This window comes from Centruroides vittatus, unplaced genomic scaffold (assembly GCF_030686945.1).
Source record: "Centruroides vittatus isolate TY-2023 unplaced genomic scaffold, ASM3068694v2 contig_1218, whole genome shotgun sequence".
NCBI classification, from domain to species: domain Eukaryota; kingdom Metazoa; phylum Arthropoda; class Arachnida; order Scorpiones; family Buthidae; genus Centruroides; species Centruroides vittatus.
The window spans coordinates 650,195-669,593 of record NW_027120780.1 but is presented as its reverse complement, the minus strand read 5'-3'; the positions used below and the strand labels follow the sequence as shown (position 1 = coordinate 669,593).

Genomic DNA, 19,399 nt, shown 5'->3' with positions numbered 1-19,399 from the left:
CATCCATTCAACAAGAATCTTAGTGCAGTAGTAAAGAAAAAGAAAGTTTTAAGGTTAAGACAACAGCATATAGTGATAGTTCAAAGATCGTGTTACAAAGACAATTTGTTGACCACTTTAAGTGTAGGAAAATATTTGGTTTTCTTGCATTTGTGATGTCATTTATGATCTTAACAGCTTTGTGGTGGCTAAAGTAATTTTTTAACGAATCATTTATTGAAAAAAAAACAAAAATGTTCAAAAAATTTCATGTATTCAATAACTACAAAGTAGACAAATCACTATATCAATTTTTATTAGTTGCTTAGATCATAAATGTTGATATAAATGCAAGAATACTGAATACATTTCTTACCTCTTGTGAAGTGGCTAGCAAATCACTTTCCATAACTTGATGTTTGAACTCTCGTCACCAAAACTGACTTTTATCCACCCTTCTGTTCATAATAACAATTTCATTTTTCTTTTTCATTACTTTTGCTCAGGTAGTTTTTGGTGAACTAATAATTAATCAACATTTACATTTTATCATAATTTTTGTTTCATTTAATTAAAGTATCCTATATAATCTGTTTTCTATTTAGAATTGAATTAAATTATAATGTGATTTTTACAGCTGAAAAGATAAATAATCTACTCTGTGTGTTATATATATATATATATATATACATATATATACATACACACACACACACACACAGTGTATTATTTATCTATTTATATATTTGCTAGTTTATATATATATATAAACTAGCAAATGAGCCTGGTGTTGCTCAGACAAATGATTTGGATGATTTGGTAAAAGTTGTACATTTGGAATATAAGTTATTACTATCAAAAACAAAAACTCGCATCTAAAATAGTACAGTAGAATAAAGAATCAACATACACTGGAGTAATATACAAATAATCCTTCGAAAAACCTTTAACTGGTGTGAGGTTGATTAATTGTCCATGCTAACGTTTTCAGATCTTGAAGAAGGACCCAGGAGGGATCTGAAAACGTTAGCATGGACAATTAATCATACCTCATGCTGATTAAAGGTTTCTTTGAAGGATTATTAGTACAGTAGAAGCCATTCCTCAGGTTAAGCCTTAATCCTCTCCCTCTTCCCCACGGGGAATTTTCAAAAATCCCTTCTTAGTGTGCATTTTCATGACATACCCTAACTGTGTACCAAATTTCACCTCTAGGTTCAGCGGTTTGCTCTGGGCAATGATGAATCAGTCAGTCAGGACGTAATTTTATATATGTATGGATTAATTATACATTCTATGTATACTTTTTGCTATTTTTACATTTGTAATGCAAATTTGGTGTTTTCATAATCCATTGTATTCTTCACTTTATAATGACCAGGTTAAAATACAATACGGCTGCCAGCATGTACAGGTACTGTACCTCTGAATAGTGGACAAACTTCTCAGTCCTGACAGTGTCCACTATTTGGAGGTTATATTTGAAGATTCAATAAATAAGGTTAGTATTACTGTTAAATAGATAAAATGTAGTGTATAAGGTTGAGACTAATTATGACCCCTATGCAGTTTACAAAATATTGTTATCCATTTTATAAATCATGTAGTGAATGCAAACACCACCTGGAAGGCATGACTATTGTACAGGGCTGCATACTCTTTCAATATTATGTTTCAATCTTATACATTGCTATTTTTCTTTAGCAGTGCTACTACTAACCTTAACCTTATGTAAATAAATAAGTGTGTGTGTGTGTGTGTATATATATATATCACACACACACACACACTGTATACAATGAAACTGATTCATGGTATTTGTTTGGAGATCTGAAAATCTATGCAACTGTGAATATGAAAAAAATGATAGCTGCATGCCTACATAAAATGGAAAAAGCCACATTTGCCAATACAGTCAAACCTGTTTTTATGCGCTCTTTTTATGTGCGATTTTTATTTGTGCGATTTTTTTAATGCGAATTTTTAATTTGTGCGGTATAGTTGGCGACTAGTCTCGTGCGATTCGTCATGTCTTACGTTGACTTATTATAGCTAAATAAACTTATTATAGCATAAATGCACTTATTATAGTAATATTATTGCATGAATATGCGAAAAATGAAATAATTTACTTTTTAAGTCAACAAAACACCACCTGGACAAAAATATGTAAAACAGACGATAGACGAGACGATGCAGTCAAGTGCTGACATCTGTTGTCAATAAATTCTATTTCGTACGGGTTTGAGTTATTTTCTATCTGAGACTTTTTTATGCGGTCCCTGTTGACCGCATAAAAAAAATATTTTTTAATTGTGTTGCGAAAACTATTATTTACAGCCATTCGTGAAGTTTCGTGAGATTTTTTTTATGCGTTTTTTTTTAATGCGGTCCCTATCCCCTGCATAAAAACAGGTTTGACTGTATATATTTACTCAATCAAGAAACATAACAATGATACATTTTTCTATTGTTAAATCCAATCTGCATTACTATAAAGTCATCAGTCTTAATGTTTTTTGTAGCACTTTTTCTTTCAAACTGAGCAATAAAGTTTCAATATTTGCAATGTTTACTTTGGTCTTTTTTGATGTCATGAACATACAAAAATGCTCTCATAGACTTGAAGACATAAACTATCTTGATAAAATGTCTCACTTGTTCAGGCTTTGCTTCATTACCATCACCTTTACTTCTTTCTTTCCAGTTTTTTGTCTGGTAGGTAAGATGCATGCATAATGGTTACACAGCTAATTCTGCAGAGTCTAAATGGCTACTTGATACACCACATTCCAAAAACCAACCACTGTTATTATTACTAACATTGCCTATGGTGCTGTTCTTTCTTAATGATTATCAGTTCAGCATTAATGTTCTTTAGGACTAAAATACAATCAATAGATGCAGGAAAGTAATAAATTGAGGAACAATTGATGTTGTAGTTTAACTAGGATTTGGTTAGTGACTTTAGAAATTGAATGATTGTCCCAGGAAAGCAATATATCAAATAATGATAGATCAAGATTTCATTGTGTGTCTGTGTGTTATATAAAATATTGAATTCCTTTCTTTTTCTGGAAAGTTTTTCTTTTTATTACTTTCAGAGTGCATTTATATGTTATACAAATATTGATATATTTGAAATTCAGTGGCGTGCTGTGACATTTGATGACAGGGAAGCTGTGTTTCTGTAAGAAGCCGACTTCCAGGGGCAATCAGTTAATTGTGCGTCAGTGATGGTCTAGGGCAGTGGTTCTTAACCTTTTTATACTCGCCGCCCACCAAATATTTCATAATTTTTTTGTGACCCCCATTTTTTAATAATAATTTATATTTGATAATTTATCTATAATAAATTGATTTTTTTATTATTGCTTTATTTTTTATATAATAAATGTAAATCATAATTTTATTATTTCATTATCTATTTAAATAACATTCAAACTTCACAATTAAACATGAAAACTCATTAATTTTTAACAGAAAATAAAATAAGAAACATGTCGATAAATCGATCCAATGTCGATGCTAAAACTAAACTAAAACTAAAACGCCCACTTGTCGTAAGGATTTTGCATAACTTTTGCAAAAATATTTAAATTTTCAAAGCCTACTATTTTTCCTAATTATTTTTAAAATTCCAAGCATTAATAGTTTCTTAAAATTGCTTTGGAATAAAAGAAGTAAATACTGCGGTGTAAGTAGCATATTTACATTTATTTCTTCTGTACTAACAAAGTTGTATGTAGGAAGAAATACAAAATAAATAAATAAAAACTAAATAGGAAAACTTTATCTTTCTTATTTCACTTTTCGAATACGATATTCGGATTATACATCAATTTTCTTTTTATTATATTCTGAAGGAAATTTTGCATAATTTGGCGGCCCCCGGCAAACTTCTTATGGACCCCCAGGGGCCGCGGCCCCCTGTTAAGAATCACTGGTCTAGGGTCCATTCGTATTCATTTGTTCGATAAGCCAGTAAAAACTGTAGACTTCTCTAAATGTATTTTTAATATCACAATTACATTCTGAATCGCTAGCCACGATATAAGGGCTAAAATTAAAAATAAATTATAAAAACTTACTCGGTGAAATAAAATGTGCGGTGGATATACATACCTGGTACAATGTATTGTTCGATTGTATTAATATACTTTTAAAGAAAATTATAATTAAAATATAGCTTTGTAAAGAAACGTACATAAAAATAACATAAAATAGTCTTTACTTTTTAAATCTTAAAACAATCCACTTAGTCAAATATCTTGATACGAGTAGCTAATGGATGGAACTAGTGACGGTCCAGGTAGGTGTGTAGTGAGTGTGTGCGTGCCAAATCCCGAGGGTGCCGATACCGGTCAATGTCAAATGCCTCTTTTGTCGCATCACTAGTATATCTCAAAGGATGCCACAGGGCTGTTGTAAATTTTAAACGTTTCTCACCGTAGCTGTAAAAATCTAACTATGTTAAACTTAATAGTCATTTGTTTTCTAACTAATTCGTTTTAATACCAGGTGTACACGGAAATCAGTTTCCCACTGTACTGAGCAAGTGATTGGTTCTGTTAAGCTTTTGTTGAAGTAAAATTCTGGCTCTTTCAACAGGGTTTTATTTATGTCCCCATTCCCTAATCTCTTAATTATTTAGTCACTTCTTAAGTAGAAATAAGTCGAAACCAGTTACTTTGTACCTGAATATCTGTAGTCTTGGGAAAACAGTGGAAAGACAAATTTTTATGACAACGGATATATAAATCGTAAATTTAAGGAAAATAAATTCTAGAGCTTTTTTGTACCTTGTGCGTTTCATTCATTAAATTTGGTTGTAAATGATGCTGCCAAAGTAACAGTTAATTTTTAACACTGTACTAGAATTGTACACGTTTTTTTCTGCATCCCCTTACAGATGGGAACATACTAAATCGTAATATCACCGGTTTAACATTGAAATCCGTAAGTAATATAAGATGGGAGAGCGGAATAAATGCAGAATAAATATATTAAATATTTTAATGGAGTTTTTTTAAACTCCTGTCAACTATACAGAACTATTATAAAAACGTGCCAGTAAACTTCTATCGGTTGGGTTGTTATAAATCTAGTCTAGGGTGGGCAACCCTTTTTATAACATGGGCCAGAATAAATTTTACGTTTTTTTCCGCGTCGTAGTAGTTAATTGACGCCTTCTTGTGACTCGTAATTTTTTTAGTCTGCAAATATGAAATAAATAAATAAAAAGTTAATTACTACATTTATTTCTCTTATCGTTTTCGAAAATTACAAAGAATTGGAAAAATAACTATTAATTAGTTATTTTTCCAATTTAATAATCTATTAAAGATCTCGCGGGCCGGATAGAAACTTTTCGCCAGCCATAGCTGGCCGCGCGGGTTGCCCGCCGTTGATCTAGTCTGCTCATGATTCACATAATCGGGCGAGGGTGGCCGAATATCTAGCAGGTGGCTAACAGCCCACAACCGCTCCGGGATATAAAGTCGCATACTCTTTACGTGTGTGTCGCTTCTACCAGCTAAACTGTGACGTTTCTGCTATGTAAAGCGCATGCGCCAATGCCTATAATCTGGCTGCTTGGAAGTTGACAGGCAGGCGGATAACAGCCCACAACCGCTCCGGGATATAAAGCTGTACTCTTTACGAGTGTGTCGCTTCTACCAGCTAAACCGGGTGAGGTTGGTTCACTGTAAACCGCATGTGCTAATGCCTATATAATCTGGCTGATTGGAGACTGACCCGGTTTCGACATTCCTTCCGCCACCAAATTATTCGAATATACAATAGCAATCTTATCATTTTTTTTCACATGTAGTATAGAAATTTGTAAAAGATACATAATGCAGTTATAATAAAATATTAATTTTAATTAATTCAAAGTACGTTAAAATATGAAAATTTATATTTTATAAAATACAAGGGAAGGTCATTGGAAGGTGGAATCGGCGCTTCCATCGCTTCCAATGACGGCACGCCACTGTTGAAATTAAGGTATTAATTTAAATAATTGACATTTGGTATGAAATAATTTATCTAACTTTATGTAATATTTATATTATTAAGTTACATTGAAATTGTTATTTTATGATATATTAAACAATTTCCAATATTTATAATATATAATCATTTTTAAAATGATAAAATTATAAAAATACAGAAAATTATTTTAATCAAAGTCAGGAAATATTTTAAACTATTATTCACTTTTTTCCTAATAGAATGATAGTGAAATGTAATATTTATCGTATCTATTATATTTTGCAGTGTTTTTTTTATTGGTCTTAGGGGTCATCCATAAATTACGTAAGGTATTTTGGGGTGGGTGGAGGTCAAGGATTTCTTACAATTTCTGACTCGGGTAGGAGGGTAATAGATCTTGTCTTACGTAATATTTTTATTTTATTTTTGATCTTGTTGAGTGGTGGAATTTTGAATTTCGCTTTAATTTAGCAGTTTCTATTAAGAATGCTTGTTGTACTAATGCCATCAGGTGTGACGTGATAGAATAATAACGCTAGCAGACTTACTTTCTATATTTTTTATCATGGGAGAAAGGCTGTGTAGTTGTTTCTCTTGTTTTTTTATTTATGTATTTATTTGAATAAGTGCACCACTCTTATGGGTATATAACACTAAGAATACATAAACCAAAATACATGATACAAAGTAAACATAAAATTAGTATTCAGTTTTTAGTGAAAACTAAAATGTAAAACTAGAAATTATAAATTATAAATAGTCTTTTCTTCCATATTTTTTGAACATACTTGTAAAAGGCATCAAACAGTGGCTTCTGAACAAGTTTATCAAGCGGATATGGCCACCCGAAACCAAGCGTAAATATTTCTGTTTTCAGAATAAGTCTATCTTGATTGTAAATTGGACAATCGTAGATCATATGGTCAACGGTGTCTAGGTTTTCTGTAGAGCAAAAGCAAGAGGCAGTTTCTGCCTGGTTATACATGCTCAGTAAGTAGTTGAGCAGTAGCAAACATTAAATCTCTTAAGTGGTGATGAGAACCTGCAATCAACACTAGGAAAATAAAGTCTTGTTATTCTACCAATTTTACTGCTCAACTATGGTTGATTCCACTTTTGCATAGTATTGTCATAAATATAATTTTGGCTGCTGCGTGAGAGAGGGTTGTGAGTGTAGTCCATGTCAGTGTCCTTTGCAGCTGACTTAGCCTCAAGGTCGGCTTTTTCATTTCCTAGTATGCCAGTATGGCCACGAACAAACATAAAAGTTATCTTATTTACAAGATTTTTAATATGGTGCTGGATATATGTGTTTTTATTGCTATTGTAATTGTGATTTAATAGAGCTTTTAGGCTGGACTAAGAATCACTGTAAATGTTGATAGACAGAGTTTTGTTTGATAGTGAATTGGCCCACTGAACAGCTTGGTAGACAGCATATTCTTCAACTTGATATGTGGGGTATCTGTACCTTCTAATATATTTTGGGCAAAATATGTCAGTTTGGAGGAAAATACAGATACTTTAGCAGACATGAAGGGAGCTTTTAGGTCCATCTGTGTAGATATTAATGTCTGCATGGTTATCCATGGGGGAAGCAGATGACACCAAATTTACGATGAGGATAACCTTGTTTACAGGGTGATGATCAGAGATAGTAGGTAATTGCAATGTGGTAGCATATGAACAGCCGTAGAAAGGAGTAGACTGTTGTTGAGCCTTGATGTTTGTAGTTCTGGTGTAGTAGTTTAGAACCTTTTCTACAATACATAGTGGCAAAGGAAAGAGCTTAGCTAGAATCAGAGAGGCATTAGTAGAAACAGTTCTGCAGCACTGAAATTCTGATGGCAAACTGTCTTTGAAGAGAGTAATTTACTTGCTACTGAATTTTTACTAGTTACATGACTCCAGCTAGAGGCCACATAAAGTAGCATTGGTTATATTGCCCCATTATATAGAGTTTTATAAGCTTTATGACTTAGTTCCCCAGTGCACCTAGCACATTTTAGCAGTATGTAGTTTATTTTCTTGGCCTTAGCCAAGATGTAACCAATATGGCAGTGGAATGTGGTTTTTCTCTATTCTCTCTCGTTTTATTTTGTATGACATTTCTGTTTACACGTGCACAAGCTAGTCAATCTATCAAAGTTTTTTTTGCATCCTTTTGTGAAAATTAATATAAAATTGAATATTATGATGTTGATTAATGATGATGATAAAAAGATTGTTAATAATTAAAAAATAAAGTTCTTAAAATAATAAATTGTTCATTTGAATTTATTAAATTTTTATATTTTAAAATTTGTTTACATAGTCTTTTATAAATAATATTAATAGTACATATTAATTAACTAATTAATAATTATATATTTTAAACCTAAGGTTTCTAGGATTTCATTAAAAAAATTTTTTTTTGGTTAAAATCTTATATATAAAATTCTCGTGTCACAATGTTAGTTACCTTACTCCTCTGAAACGGCTTTACCGATTTTTACCAAATTTTATATGCATATTCAGTAGGTCTGAGAATCGGCTACTATCTATTTTTCATACCCCTACACCATTTCCCCCCTTTCAAAAATATATTTATATATGGATTAAGGCTTTTATGTCCAACAGATGGCGCTAACTTCCGACGACCTAAGTTTGCTTTTCTGTGAGAATGGACTGAAGCAGATCATTTTCTATCTATCTATATAAATAACATATAACGTTCGTTTGTTCCTACCGATTCCTTTGAAATTTTGACACAACATTGCATTTGAATACGCACGTGTTTTTATATAATATACATGTCGAAATTCCCCCCAGTGGGGGGAGATGGACGGGATTAAGGCTTACCGTGAAGAACTCGGCTTTTATTATACTATTTTAGATGCGTTTTAATAGGGTACGTCAAGAGAATGTACACTAAGAAGGGATTTTTTGAAATTCTCCCCACGGGGGAAGTGTTATACATTTATAATAGATACATTTTGAGCCACAACAACGCGTGGCCGGGTCAGCTAGTCTTGTTTACATAGTCAGTGTTTACATAGTCTTTTATAAATAATATTAATAGTACATATTAATTAACTAATTAATAATTATATATTTTAAACCTAAGGTTTCTAGGATTTCATTAAAAAAAATTTTTTTTGGTTAAAATCTTTCTATAAAATTATGCCTAAATATTATGTAAGATAGGGAAGGGGAGGAGGGATCAAAGAAAATATTACAGTTTCTTACACGGGTGGGTGGGGGTCTAGAATGACCAAAATCGCCCTTATGAAATTTATGGACGGCCCTTTATTATTTTTAAAACTTGACTTTTTTTGAAATTTCTTTAATCTACATGCTTAAATGAAAAAATATAATATGATAGCTTGAATGTCCACTTCAAAGAGCTGTTCTTTTAATTTAAAAGTGTAATATCAGATGTTTTAATTTTATAAAAAATATTAAAATACTTAAGTAATGATTATTTTTATTATTTGATTTTAACATTTCAAATTTATTGTTAAATTATAGGAACAGTTAAAACTGTATTGTGAATCTTGTGATAAAGTGACATGCAGAGATTGTCAACTTCTTGAACATCAAGATCACAGATACCAATTTTTGTCAAAAGCTTGTGAAGATGAAAAGTTGTATTTAGGAACGTTGTTAACTAAAATTAAAGAAAAGCAAGCTTACATTAAAAATGCCCGTACAACTGTAAATAAACGTCATAACGAAATTACACAAAGGGAACAGCATGTTAATGAGGAAATTAAAATGTGTGCTGTCAGGTAGGAAATTCAATATATTTCTCATAATAATTATTGTATTAATAATTTGTTTAATAAGTATATATCTTAAAAATAGAATTTTTATTAAGTTTAACTTTTTTATTAAATGTTATTTATTAGTGTTTTTGCTATATAAAATTGTTTAAAATAAAATTACATAAAAGGAATTAGTTAAAAACATAATGTAGTTTTTTAAATCTTGGTTGCTTGTTGTTCTTTATTATATGTATTTTCTTAGCACAATGTTACCATTGAGAACATATCACACAGGAAACACTTTCAGTGGAAAAAGGTTGGTTTATTGGTGTGAACGGATATGCATTTCGGACTTAACACCCCTCTTCAGTCCTGAGAGAGTGACAGCTAAACCAACATGATTCGTAAGAAGATATACACGCAGTTGAAAAAAAGGAGGGGAAAATGGAGCTAAAAATTTTTTGGCTCCACACTTATACACATTAGGACAGTATAACATGTGCTGTAGGGTGTGAAATAATTCTGATGAGATGTACAGAGAACATAGACAAGATATGAGAGGTTAAAACTTGACTTCTTTTTAACCTCTTAAGAAACATAATGGCAGATTTTTCAAACAAGAGTCTCACATGGATCTTGTTAAATTGGGTTATATTTGAGCTGATATTATACTGTTGCAACCATTTTTATTTTCTTTAAAGAAGTTGGTTGTAAAGTACTATTTTTAGTATCTTAGGAAACCGACACTAAATGCGGTCAGTAAAACTTCTGTTAACCTAACGGGTACTTTACACGGATTCGAGATTAGTTTGCCAGGCCTGGGCTTTTAAGCGTGCACCGAAAAATTAGTAATAATAACGATAAATATCAAGCCAAAGTAAGAGTTCAAATATATTTAATTAGTAACTAGAATTTACTACGTACAAATGTCTATAATCCAAAGAAAATTTATTAACGAAATTCAACAAGTCAACCCGACAATAAACTCAGCTACTTAGCTTAACTTAATATTAATTCCCCTTTGAAAATTTGACAAATCAAATACTTAGAAACTATGAACAAAATCTCTTACTAATTAAACGTCTATCCGTCACCTCACTATACGAAGAACCTATTTCCTCAATCCTTTCGATATCGTCAACTCGTCAAATCGAACTCCTCTTTAACACCTTGGATCGTCCAATTATCAATCTGGACTTCTATCAAAATATCACCTCACTTTCGAATTCACCTCGCTCTCAAAGTCGCCTCGATTTGGAATTCACCTCCTCCTCCTTCGGTTAACGTATGGGTTTTATACTGTGAGGTGACGTCACACTTCAGCTGGGTTACTCCCCTTATTTACATACTTAGTTTGCTAACATTAATTTTATTTCTGGCAGCTTTATTTTCTGACAAAAGCTTATAAACCGTTTGCAAAGTATTTATCATAATTTTCTGGGATGTTATGACGGTTTATTAAGTATTTCTTTACTAGTGAGTGTGGGGACTCCCCCCTCCATTTTTTTTCTGCGGACCGTTTACTTCCGCTGGGCAGCGCAAGTGCGCGAGATTTTTCCTACGGCGCTTATTTCTTTCGTGAGTTGTTTTATCTTCTTTTTTCGTTACTAACAAGAGAGTGTGGTGGGGAACCTTCATCCTAAATAAACATAAGCCCCAAACAAAATATAATAAAACGAAAAAATAATAATAAAATAAAAATAACGCTCGGACTCAGTTCCTTACATGGTATGCTTATGTACCTAAAGCCAGGTGTGTATAAATCAGCTACCTATTCTGATGAGATGCTACTTGAAGTTCACTTTTTGTTTCATTGGCTCTATGGTCCTACTTGGAAGTTCATGCTCCTAAACACACTGCTCTATAGTTCATTGGAACTACTGAGCTATCTCAAGGTGATGACTGGCAAGAGAATTATTGTTATATTTTATTAATATTGAATAGGTGAATAATAATTCATGAATAAGTAGAAATGAAGCAACACAATAAAAATTTTTATTGTTTGATAACTCTATTTTCAACACTTATAAAGTTTTTGTCTCAGAATTCTGATTTTTCTGTTTCTAATAGAAGTGAAATAGGATTGAAACATTTTAATGTTTGTGATAGTATCTTTTTAAATAACACCTAGTATGTTTCTGCGTATCCTGCACTTTCATAATAGTTATACTATGAAAGTGTAGGATACGCAGTTGTGCATATTATGTGAAGGATTTATTTCCATTTTTGCAATATTCTTGGGGTTTTAAGCTTCTATGCATGTCAGTACAAATATATCTGATATTTGCACAAATTTACATATATGAATTGTACAGGTAAATTTATCAATATGTAAAGTACTTAATTTTTGTATCTTAGGAAACCGACTATAATTACGGTCGGTGAAACTTCCGTTAACCTAACAGGTACTTTACGCGGATTCGAGATTAGTTTGCCAGGCCTGGGCTTTTAAGCGTGCACCGAAAGATTAGTAATAATAACGATAAATACCAAGTCAAATCAAAAGTTCAAATATATTTAATTAATAACTAGAACGTACTACGTACAAATGTCAATAATTCCAAACAAAATTTATTAACGAAAATCACCAAGTCAACCCGACAATAAACTTAGCTACTTAGCTTAACTTAATAGTAATTCCCCTTTGAAATTCAACAAATCAAATACTTAGAAACTATGAACAAAATCTCTTACTAATTAAATGTCTATCCGTCACCTCACTATACGAAGAAAACTATTTCCTCAATCCTTTCGATATCGTCAAATCGTCAATCGAACTCCTCTTTAACACCTTGGATCGTCCAATTATCAATCTGGACTTCTATCAGAAAATACTTCGCTTTCGAATTAACCTCGCTCTCACAGTCGCCTCGATTTGGAATTCACCTCGGTTTGGAAATCACCTCTCCTTCTTCGGTTAACGTACGGGTTTTATACTGTGAGGTGACATCACACTTGAGCTGGGTTACTCCTCTTATTTACATACTTACATTAACTTTCTGTTCTGGCAGCTTTAAGTTTCCGACAAAGCTTATAAACCATTTACAAAATATTTATCATAATTTTCTGGGATGTTTAAGACGGTTTATCAAGTATTTCTCTACTAGTGATTGTGGGGACTCCCCCCTCCATTTTTTTTCTGCGGACTGTTACTTCCGCTGGGCAGCGCAAGTGCGCAAGATGTTTTCTATGGCGCTTATTTCTCCGTGAGTTGTTTTATTTTCATCTTTCATTACTAACAAGAGAGTGGTGGGGAACCTTCGTCCTAAATAAACATAAACCCCAAACAAAAGATAATAAAACGGAAATAATAATAAAATAAAAATAACATTCGGACTCAGTTCCTTACAAATATGTTGTTACTTTAATTATCATCATATAGGGAATTCATATTGAACAAAAATAATTTTTAACATTTACTCTGCTGGTTTTGTTGACCTAGCTCCTTTGCTGTATGCTGGCTGATTTAAGCGATTTTACTGTATTTTCTACTGAGAATAAAAACCGATTGACTAAAACTATGTTAAAAGTGAAAACAGTTTCTGATTTCATTTTTCAATTTTGATGTATATGGGCTATATTTTTATGTATTGTGCTTTAATATTATTTGGACATGTTTTAGAGAGAGAGAGATAAATTGAAAACAAATTAAAAAATGCAATGAAGCTTTTAACATTTGTCTTATTAAGTAACAAATATATACTACTACATTGATGAACTTATTTGTAATAATGACATGTGCCCACCAGTGGCCAACTGGTTTTGTTCCCTGAACACTAGGAGTTTGGTCGTGGGTTTGCAGCTTGCCAGGACAGGCTGGCTACGTGGAGTTTTCTGGTTTTCTCCATGTCCGTAACACCTGAATAGGGGCCAGTTACCCTTGAAAAGACCTCATGGAAGGCATTCCCCAGGCAGATCACCCAAGTGTTGCACTGCTGAAACTTAAGAAAACAAATAAACAATATAATAATGATGTACTGTATCAATATCATTAGTAGAGTTTTTGCTGACTCTGGCTGTTTTTCATAATTGCATTGGTTTAGCAAATGTGGATGAGATGGCATTTAGCACTGTCAGAACTATAGGAATCTGACTTTTGCATTGAGAATATCTATAAAGTATATAAACTATGTAATATTAAATAAACTATATAGGTTTAGAAATAATAATGTGGCTTATTTGTACTTTTTTGATTTCAATTAGGCCTAAAACATAATCGCTACATTTTCATCAGATAAATAAATATAATTGTCACTATATTTGTTCATTTCTTCATTAATAAATTCAAACAATTTCTGTTTAGTACATATATGTGCCATACTTGAACTTAACTCACATATACAAATTAAAACAACTCAAACTTCACCTGCAAAATATGGCGATGAAACTCCAAATTGAATGATACACATGGTTTTAAAAATAGCATATATTTCAAATTTCTGAAAAAATACTTCTCACTGTTAGTTAACACAGACAAAAAATCACACAAAATTCATTTTTTGATTGTGAAAACGTAATGTTATGTTGTAAAGCTAAAAATAACTTGATATATTGAGGAACATAATATTATGTTTGCCGTTTTTACCAAAGAATTTGCAAAACATAATATTACGTTTCTAGCAGGCTAAGTGTTAAAATAAGAATTTAAACTTAGACATGTAGATATGAATTACATTTACTGACTGCAGGTAATCATTTAACAAAAACAGTGCAAAATAAAAAATATGATAAATATGACTATATATAAATAAATATCTTACTGTAGTTTAAATATTTATGAGTGAAATGGGCCAGTTCTAGTATCTGTTGATGTAGCATTTGGTCCTGAACTGCACTAAATAAAAAATCTCTAAGGGAGCAGAAAGCTGGAGGGAGCTCCACCGAAGGGTACATAGACTTGAAGCCTAAGACTGTCATAAATTATGGCAGGGAGGGTAGATCTTTATTTTTCTGTTTATAAATATTTCATTTGTATTAATTTATTTATATATATTTTAGTTTAAAGTTATGTATTTTATTTTAATAAAATTAAAATGCTTATTTGTATACATTATATATATATATGCATCTTTTTTTTTTATTAGATTTATAACAGAAATCAACAGAAGAGCAAAACAACTTTTACATCAACTTAGTGAAGTCTGTACACAGAAGAAAACACAGTTATCCATGAAGAATGAGGAACTAGTCAGTCTTTCTTTTAAATTAGAGCACTGTCTAAAATTTACTGAAAATGCAATGAAACATGGCAGTGAAATGGCACTCGTCTACAGTAAAAAAGCAATTACAAATCAGGTAACATTTTGTTGATTAATTGAATAGAAGCTTAAAAGAAAAAAGAAGATAAATCAGTTCTATCATATCAAGTTTTAGGAATAATAATAATATAATATAGCTTTTCTATTTATCAAAATTTCAACAATTTTCTTTTGAATAAGTTGAAATTATAACTTTGAAACAATCAGATAGTAAATTATTTTACTGAGATATGTTCATATAAATAAATTTGTGATATGTATATGAAATATTGGACCGATTTTGAAATTAAATCTAAAGTTGAGTTATGTATTAGAATTTTCCATAATTTTTAACATAGCCAGTGATAACATATCTCATAAGTGATGACTAGATGATACAGAAAGCAGTGTAAGCTGTGTTCTAGAACAGTGATTACCATTCTTTTTGATCATAGGTTATAATCAACCAAATTGTAATATTTTATATTGTGGTAAATTAGGTTAGGCTTGTGGACTAATAAGGGGAGCCCCTTAGATTTCAACACGTTTGATATATGTTGTAATACTGTCATATAAATCAACAATAAGGTCTCTCTATGTAACTCTAAGTTTTCTGTATTTGTTATAACTGTGTCTCAAAGGCTGCATTTTTTTTTTGTACAACAGAGCTGTAGCCTAGGGTTTAAGGTCACTAACTAGTAATCTTGAAATGATGTGTTTGCAGAGTCACTAGCACAATATTGGTGTTATATAGTAGTAATAACACACAAACTAATAATCAGCAAAAAATGGATATATTTTAAACAAAACATTTTCTTCAGTTTTAAATGGGCATCTTCAAGTTAGAAGAATCAAATATTTATTCTTAAAGTAGAACACAACTACAAATTTAAAAATTGAAACTGTCATGAAACTTAGTGGATTGATGAGCAAATCAATTACAAAATATAACAAATTAAAATTTATAAGTTATTACTAAGATGAGTTATGCAAGCTCATATAATATGGTCAGTGATTGTATTTTAATGATAAAATTTTAAGTGGGAAAAAGATTGAAGATTTCATAGAATAACATGGGGAAAAAAAGGAAATTTTAGCAGAAAAAAATGAATTCTCATCAAAAAAAAAGTTAGCAACACTGGTTGCAAGTTATGCTATCTACACCTCAATCTGATCTTCAGGTTTCCTAATTTAGATATAACTATACTAGTCCATTTATGGTTCCACTAGGACTCAATGCCCACAACCTTCCAAGGCTCTCAGCTGACTTACACTTTAATTCCAGCATGTTATATGTACGATAACATTCATAACCCAATTTATTAGAATAACCAGTAATGATCTGCCAGATTTTTATCAGGCTATTTTAAGTCTAATGATAATCCTAAACAAGGAAATTTGGCTAGAAATAGGTGGTTAGACTACCTTTGGCTGAATTACTTCATTTTGAATTATTATTTAAGCTTAAAATAGTGTGAAAAATTTGATAGATCATTTGATTAAAAAGAATTAAATATATTTGATGAATTTGAAAATATGCTATTTAGTATTTCAGTCAAATCATTATTCCAATTCAGTTTAAAGAAAAATTCTTAAAGTATTGTTTTAGAATACGTATTTACTAAGAAGTTAAAACTTTAATTACCTTAATTGTTTTTAAGTTAATTTTACTTTAAAATTAATATATATTATTTATTATTATTAAGAATAATAAATAATGATAATTTTTATTATTTTATTTATTTTCAAGCTAAGACATGTTTTGCGTCGGCGGTGTGAAGTTCCTAACCCACAACATGTTGTGGATATTCATTTTTCATATGAATCAAATTATCTTACACAATACATCAGTCAACTTGGTTGTCTTTTTGTTGATCGTCAACCAGTAGGAGGTATGATATCTGGAATTTTACCTAGAGGACAGCATATTACACAGTCACAAGGTGGACAAACTGCTGTAACTATAAATCAAAATTGTTTTCCAGTTCAATCTTCAAATCAGGTATTTATGCATAGCTGTTCTATTTTTTTCTTTTTTTTCAGATTAGTAGTTTTGTTGTGTTTTTTAGATTAGTAGTGGTCTGTGTATTTTTAAAAATATAATTTCTTAAATACAGAATGTGTTAATGGAAGGAATAATTAAGAAGTATTTTTAAAACGTTAACTTAACATAATTGATTCATAATTGGGATTTATGAAATTCATGTTTCAAGCAATTCAATAGTTATATTTTAGAATTTCAAATATTCAAAAATATGTGGTTTGATGTATCTATGAGGTTTGAAGTAGAAAATTCAGAAAAATTTGTTTGTGATTTAGTAGACCTATGGTTTGTTCTCCCACAACTCTGATAGAACTGTGTTTTCTGTTGCAATTTTTTTGTTTGACAATAAGATTACCATAATCTTTATAAGGTGTAATTAAAAATGTATCTAATGGATATGCTGAATCTCCAAATAAATAATAGTTATCTCCTAAATACTTTGAAGATTCATTCAAAAAGATATTATAAATAAGATCTGCTGCCAAACCTGAGAATCATTGGCAGTACCAGGCCAACCAAGAAATGCATCAATAATTCTCATTTCTGAATCACAGATTATTTACAAGAGGATAGTGCCTTTGTTTTGTGTTGTAATAACTGTGGCTGTCTTCCTTTTGAACTTTTATATATATGTGTGTTCCATTAACACACCCAATTATTCCAGGCAATGTAATTATGTATTCTTCAAATTTATGAACTGTTTTTTCCAAGTTATCAATTAGCCACCTAATAAACTAGCCAATAATACAACACATTTTTTGACAGAAGTCTATAAAGATTGTGTGCGCATGACCACCAAATCTATCTCCAATACTTCTAAGTGACTCTTGATTAGCAAGAGTCCAAATACTTAATAATACTTCCTTTGTAGAAGAAATAAGAGGTTGCCTTTTTTTACTTTCATTTCTCTCTTTGAATTTATTAATTTTATAATTTCCTATAAAAAATAAATGCATCATCAGTTAATTTAGAAATTAATAGAAAATTTAGCTTATTTTAAGTTAAAAATTTACTTCTATTGAACTTTCTGAGAGTCTAAAATGAGATTTGAAGTCATCCGTAGAATATGAAGGAACTATCTCTTCAACATAATTTCTTATCTTCTGTTGCTTAGATTTTACCTTTATTTGAAACAATGATGCCGATCATTAAATTTTCATACATCCTTTTTTTTATTGTGTTGTCATTCTTTAAATAATACATTGCTTTTTAAAACAGAAATTAGCAAACAAGGGACAGCGTCCATTTTGCTTCAGCGACAAGCATTTATAAAATACCATGATGTAACATGCAGTAGTTTCTGCTTATGATGTCATTTACACTACATTTTCGCTGCATAAAAAACGTGCCCTTAATAAAAATTATACGTTAATATAAAATACCATAAAATGTAAAACAAACTTTAAGAATAAATGGATTAAAATTAAGTACATAAATAATAATGAATTAATTGATAAACAAAAACACACAGTGGCACTACTATCACTATGAGGTGTTTTATTGGAAACCATGTGATTTAGAACCTTAGAAGGATAAACAGTGCTGTCTACAACTCTGGAATATCCAGCATGGGAGAATTGCATGGTGACAACAATGAGATGTGAAGTGATTTCCATATAAATAATATTTTTTAATCCCCACAGTGTTTTAGAAGGGAAACTTATAACCACATTGGTTCAAAGTTACTTCCTATCACTTTTTTAGCTAACTCTGTTATACACTTGCTATTCACTACATCATCATGATGTTCTGTGAGACTGAGGTAGAGCAATTCTAATAGTGTTTCCAATGTATGATAGTTTCAATCCAGTTAGGGGATTTTGCAAAAGTAAGGTATAGTATATACTCCAGACTTTTGATAGAGTGTAACCAAGTCTCTATCATTACAAAGTATCCTATGTAAAGTGGGCTGGGGAGCTAGTGGCAAAATATAGCTAAATTTCTTGTAGACTAGATAAACATGCAATGAAGCAGGATCCAGGTATGGAATGGCCATAGTTATGAAAAATAAATCTGTAGAGTACAAAGTGGATGGTGGAAATAACATGTGTTTGACCCAGTTAACTAAATGTTTGAACTTGGCTAAAGAATACCCAGTACTGTAAACAGTCAATTTAAGAAGGGAAATCTCCTCATCTATAATGTGATAATACAATACAAGAAATAGTACAATACAAGAAATTGGGAGGATAGATATAGCATTGATACACAGGACATTCTTATAAGTCATGTTTTTATACCTTGAGGGTTAATACTTAACACATGTAAAAAACTACCCCATATATAAAAATTTTTAAGATATAACTTAATATCAAACTAATAAAAATTAATTTATGTTGGCCTTGGGTGGTTTTGGTTAATTTAAAGACCTGATGCAGACCTTGGTCAAGGTTGAA

At 31.1% G+C, this 19,399-nt stretch overlaps 1 protein-coding gene across 1 annotated transcript in view; it reads left to right on the top strand.

Annotated features, from left to right (window-relative positions):
• bon (tripartite motif-containing protein bonus) overlaps positions 1 to 19,399 on the top strand; it is a 127,308-nt gene that overhangs the window by 18,435 nt on the left and 89,474 nt on the right. Inside the window, exons 3-5 of the mRNA XM_067285159.1 lie at positions 9,487 to 9,746; positions 14,807 to 15,017; positions 16,710 to 16,961. Of these exons, the coding sequence (XP_067141260.1) occupies positions 9,487 to 9,746; positions 14,807 to 15,017; positions 16,710 to 16,961 (723 nt within the window). The remainder of the gene's footprint in view (positions 1 to 9,486; positions 9,747 to 14,806; positions 15,018 to 16,709; positions 16,962 to 19,399) is intronic.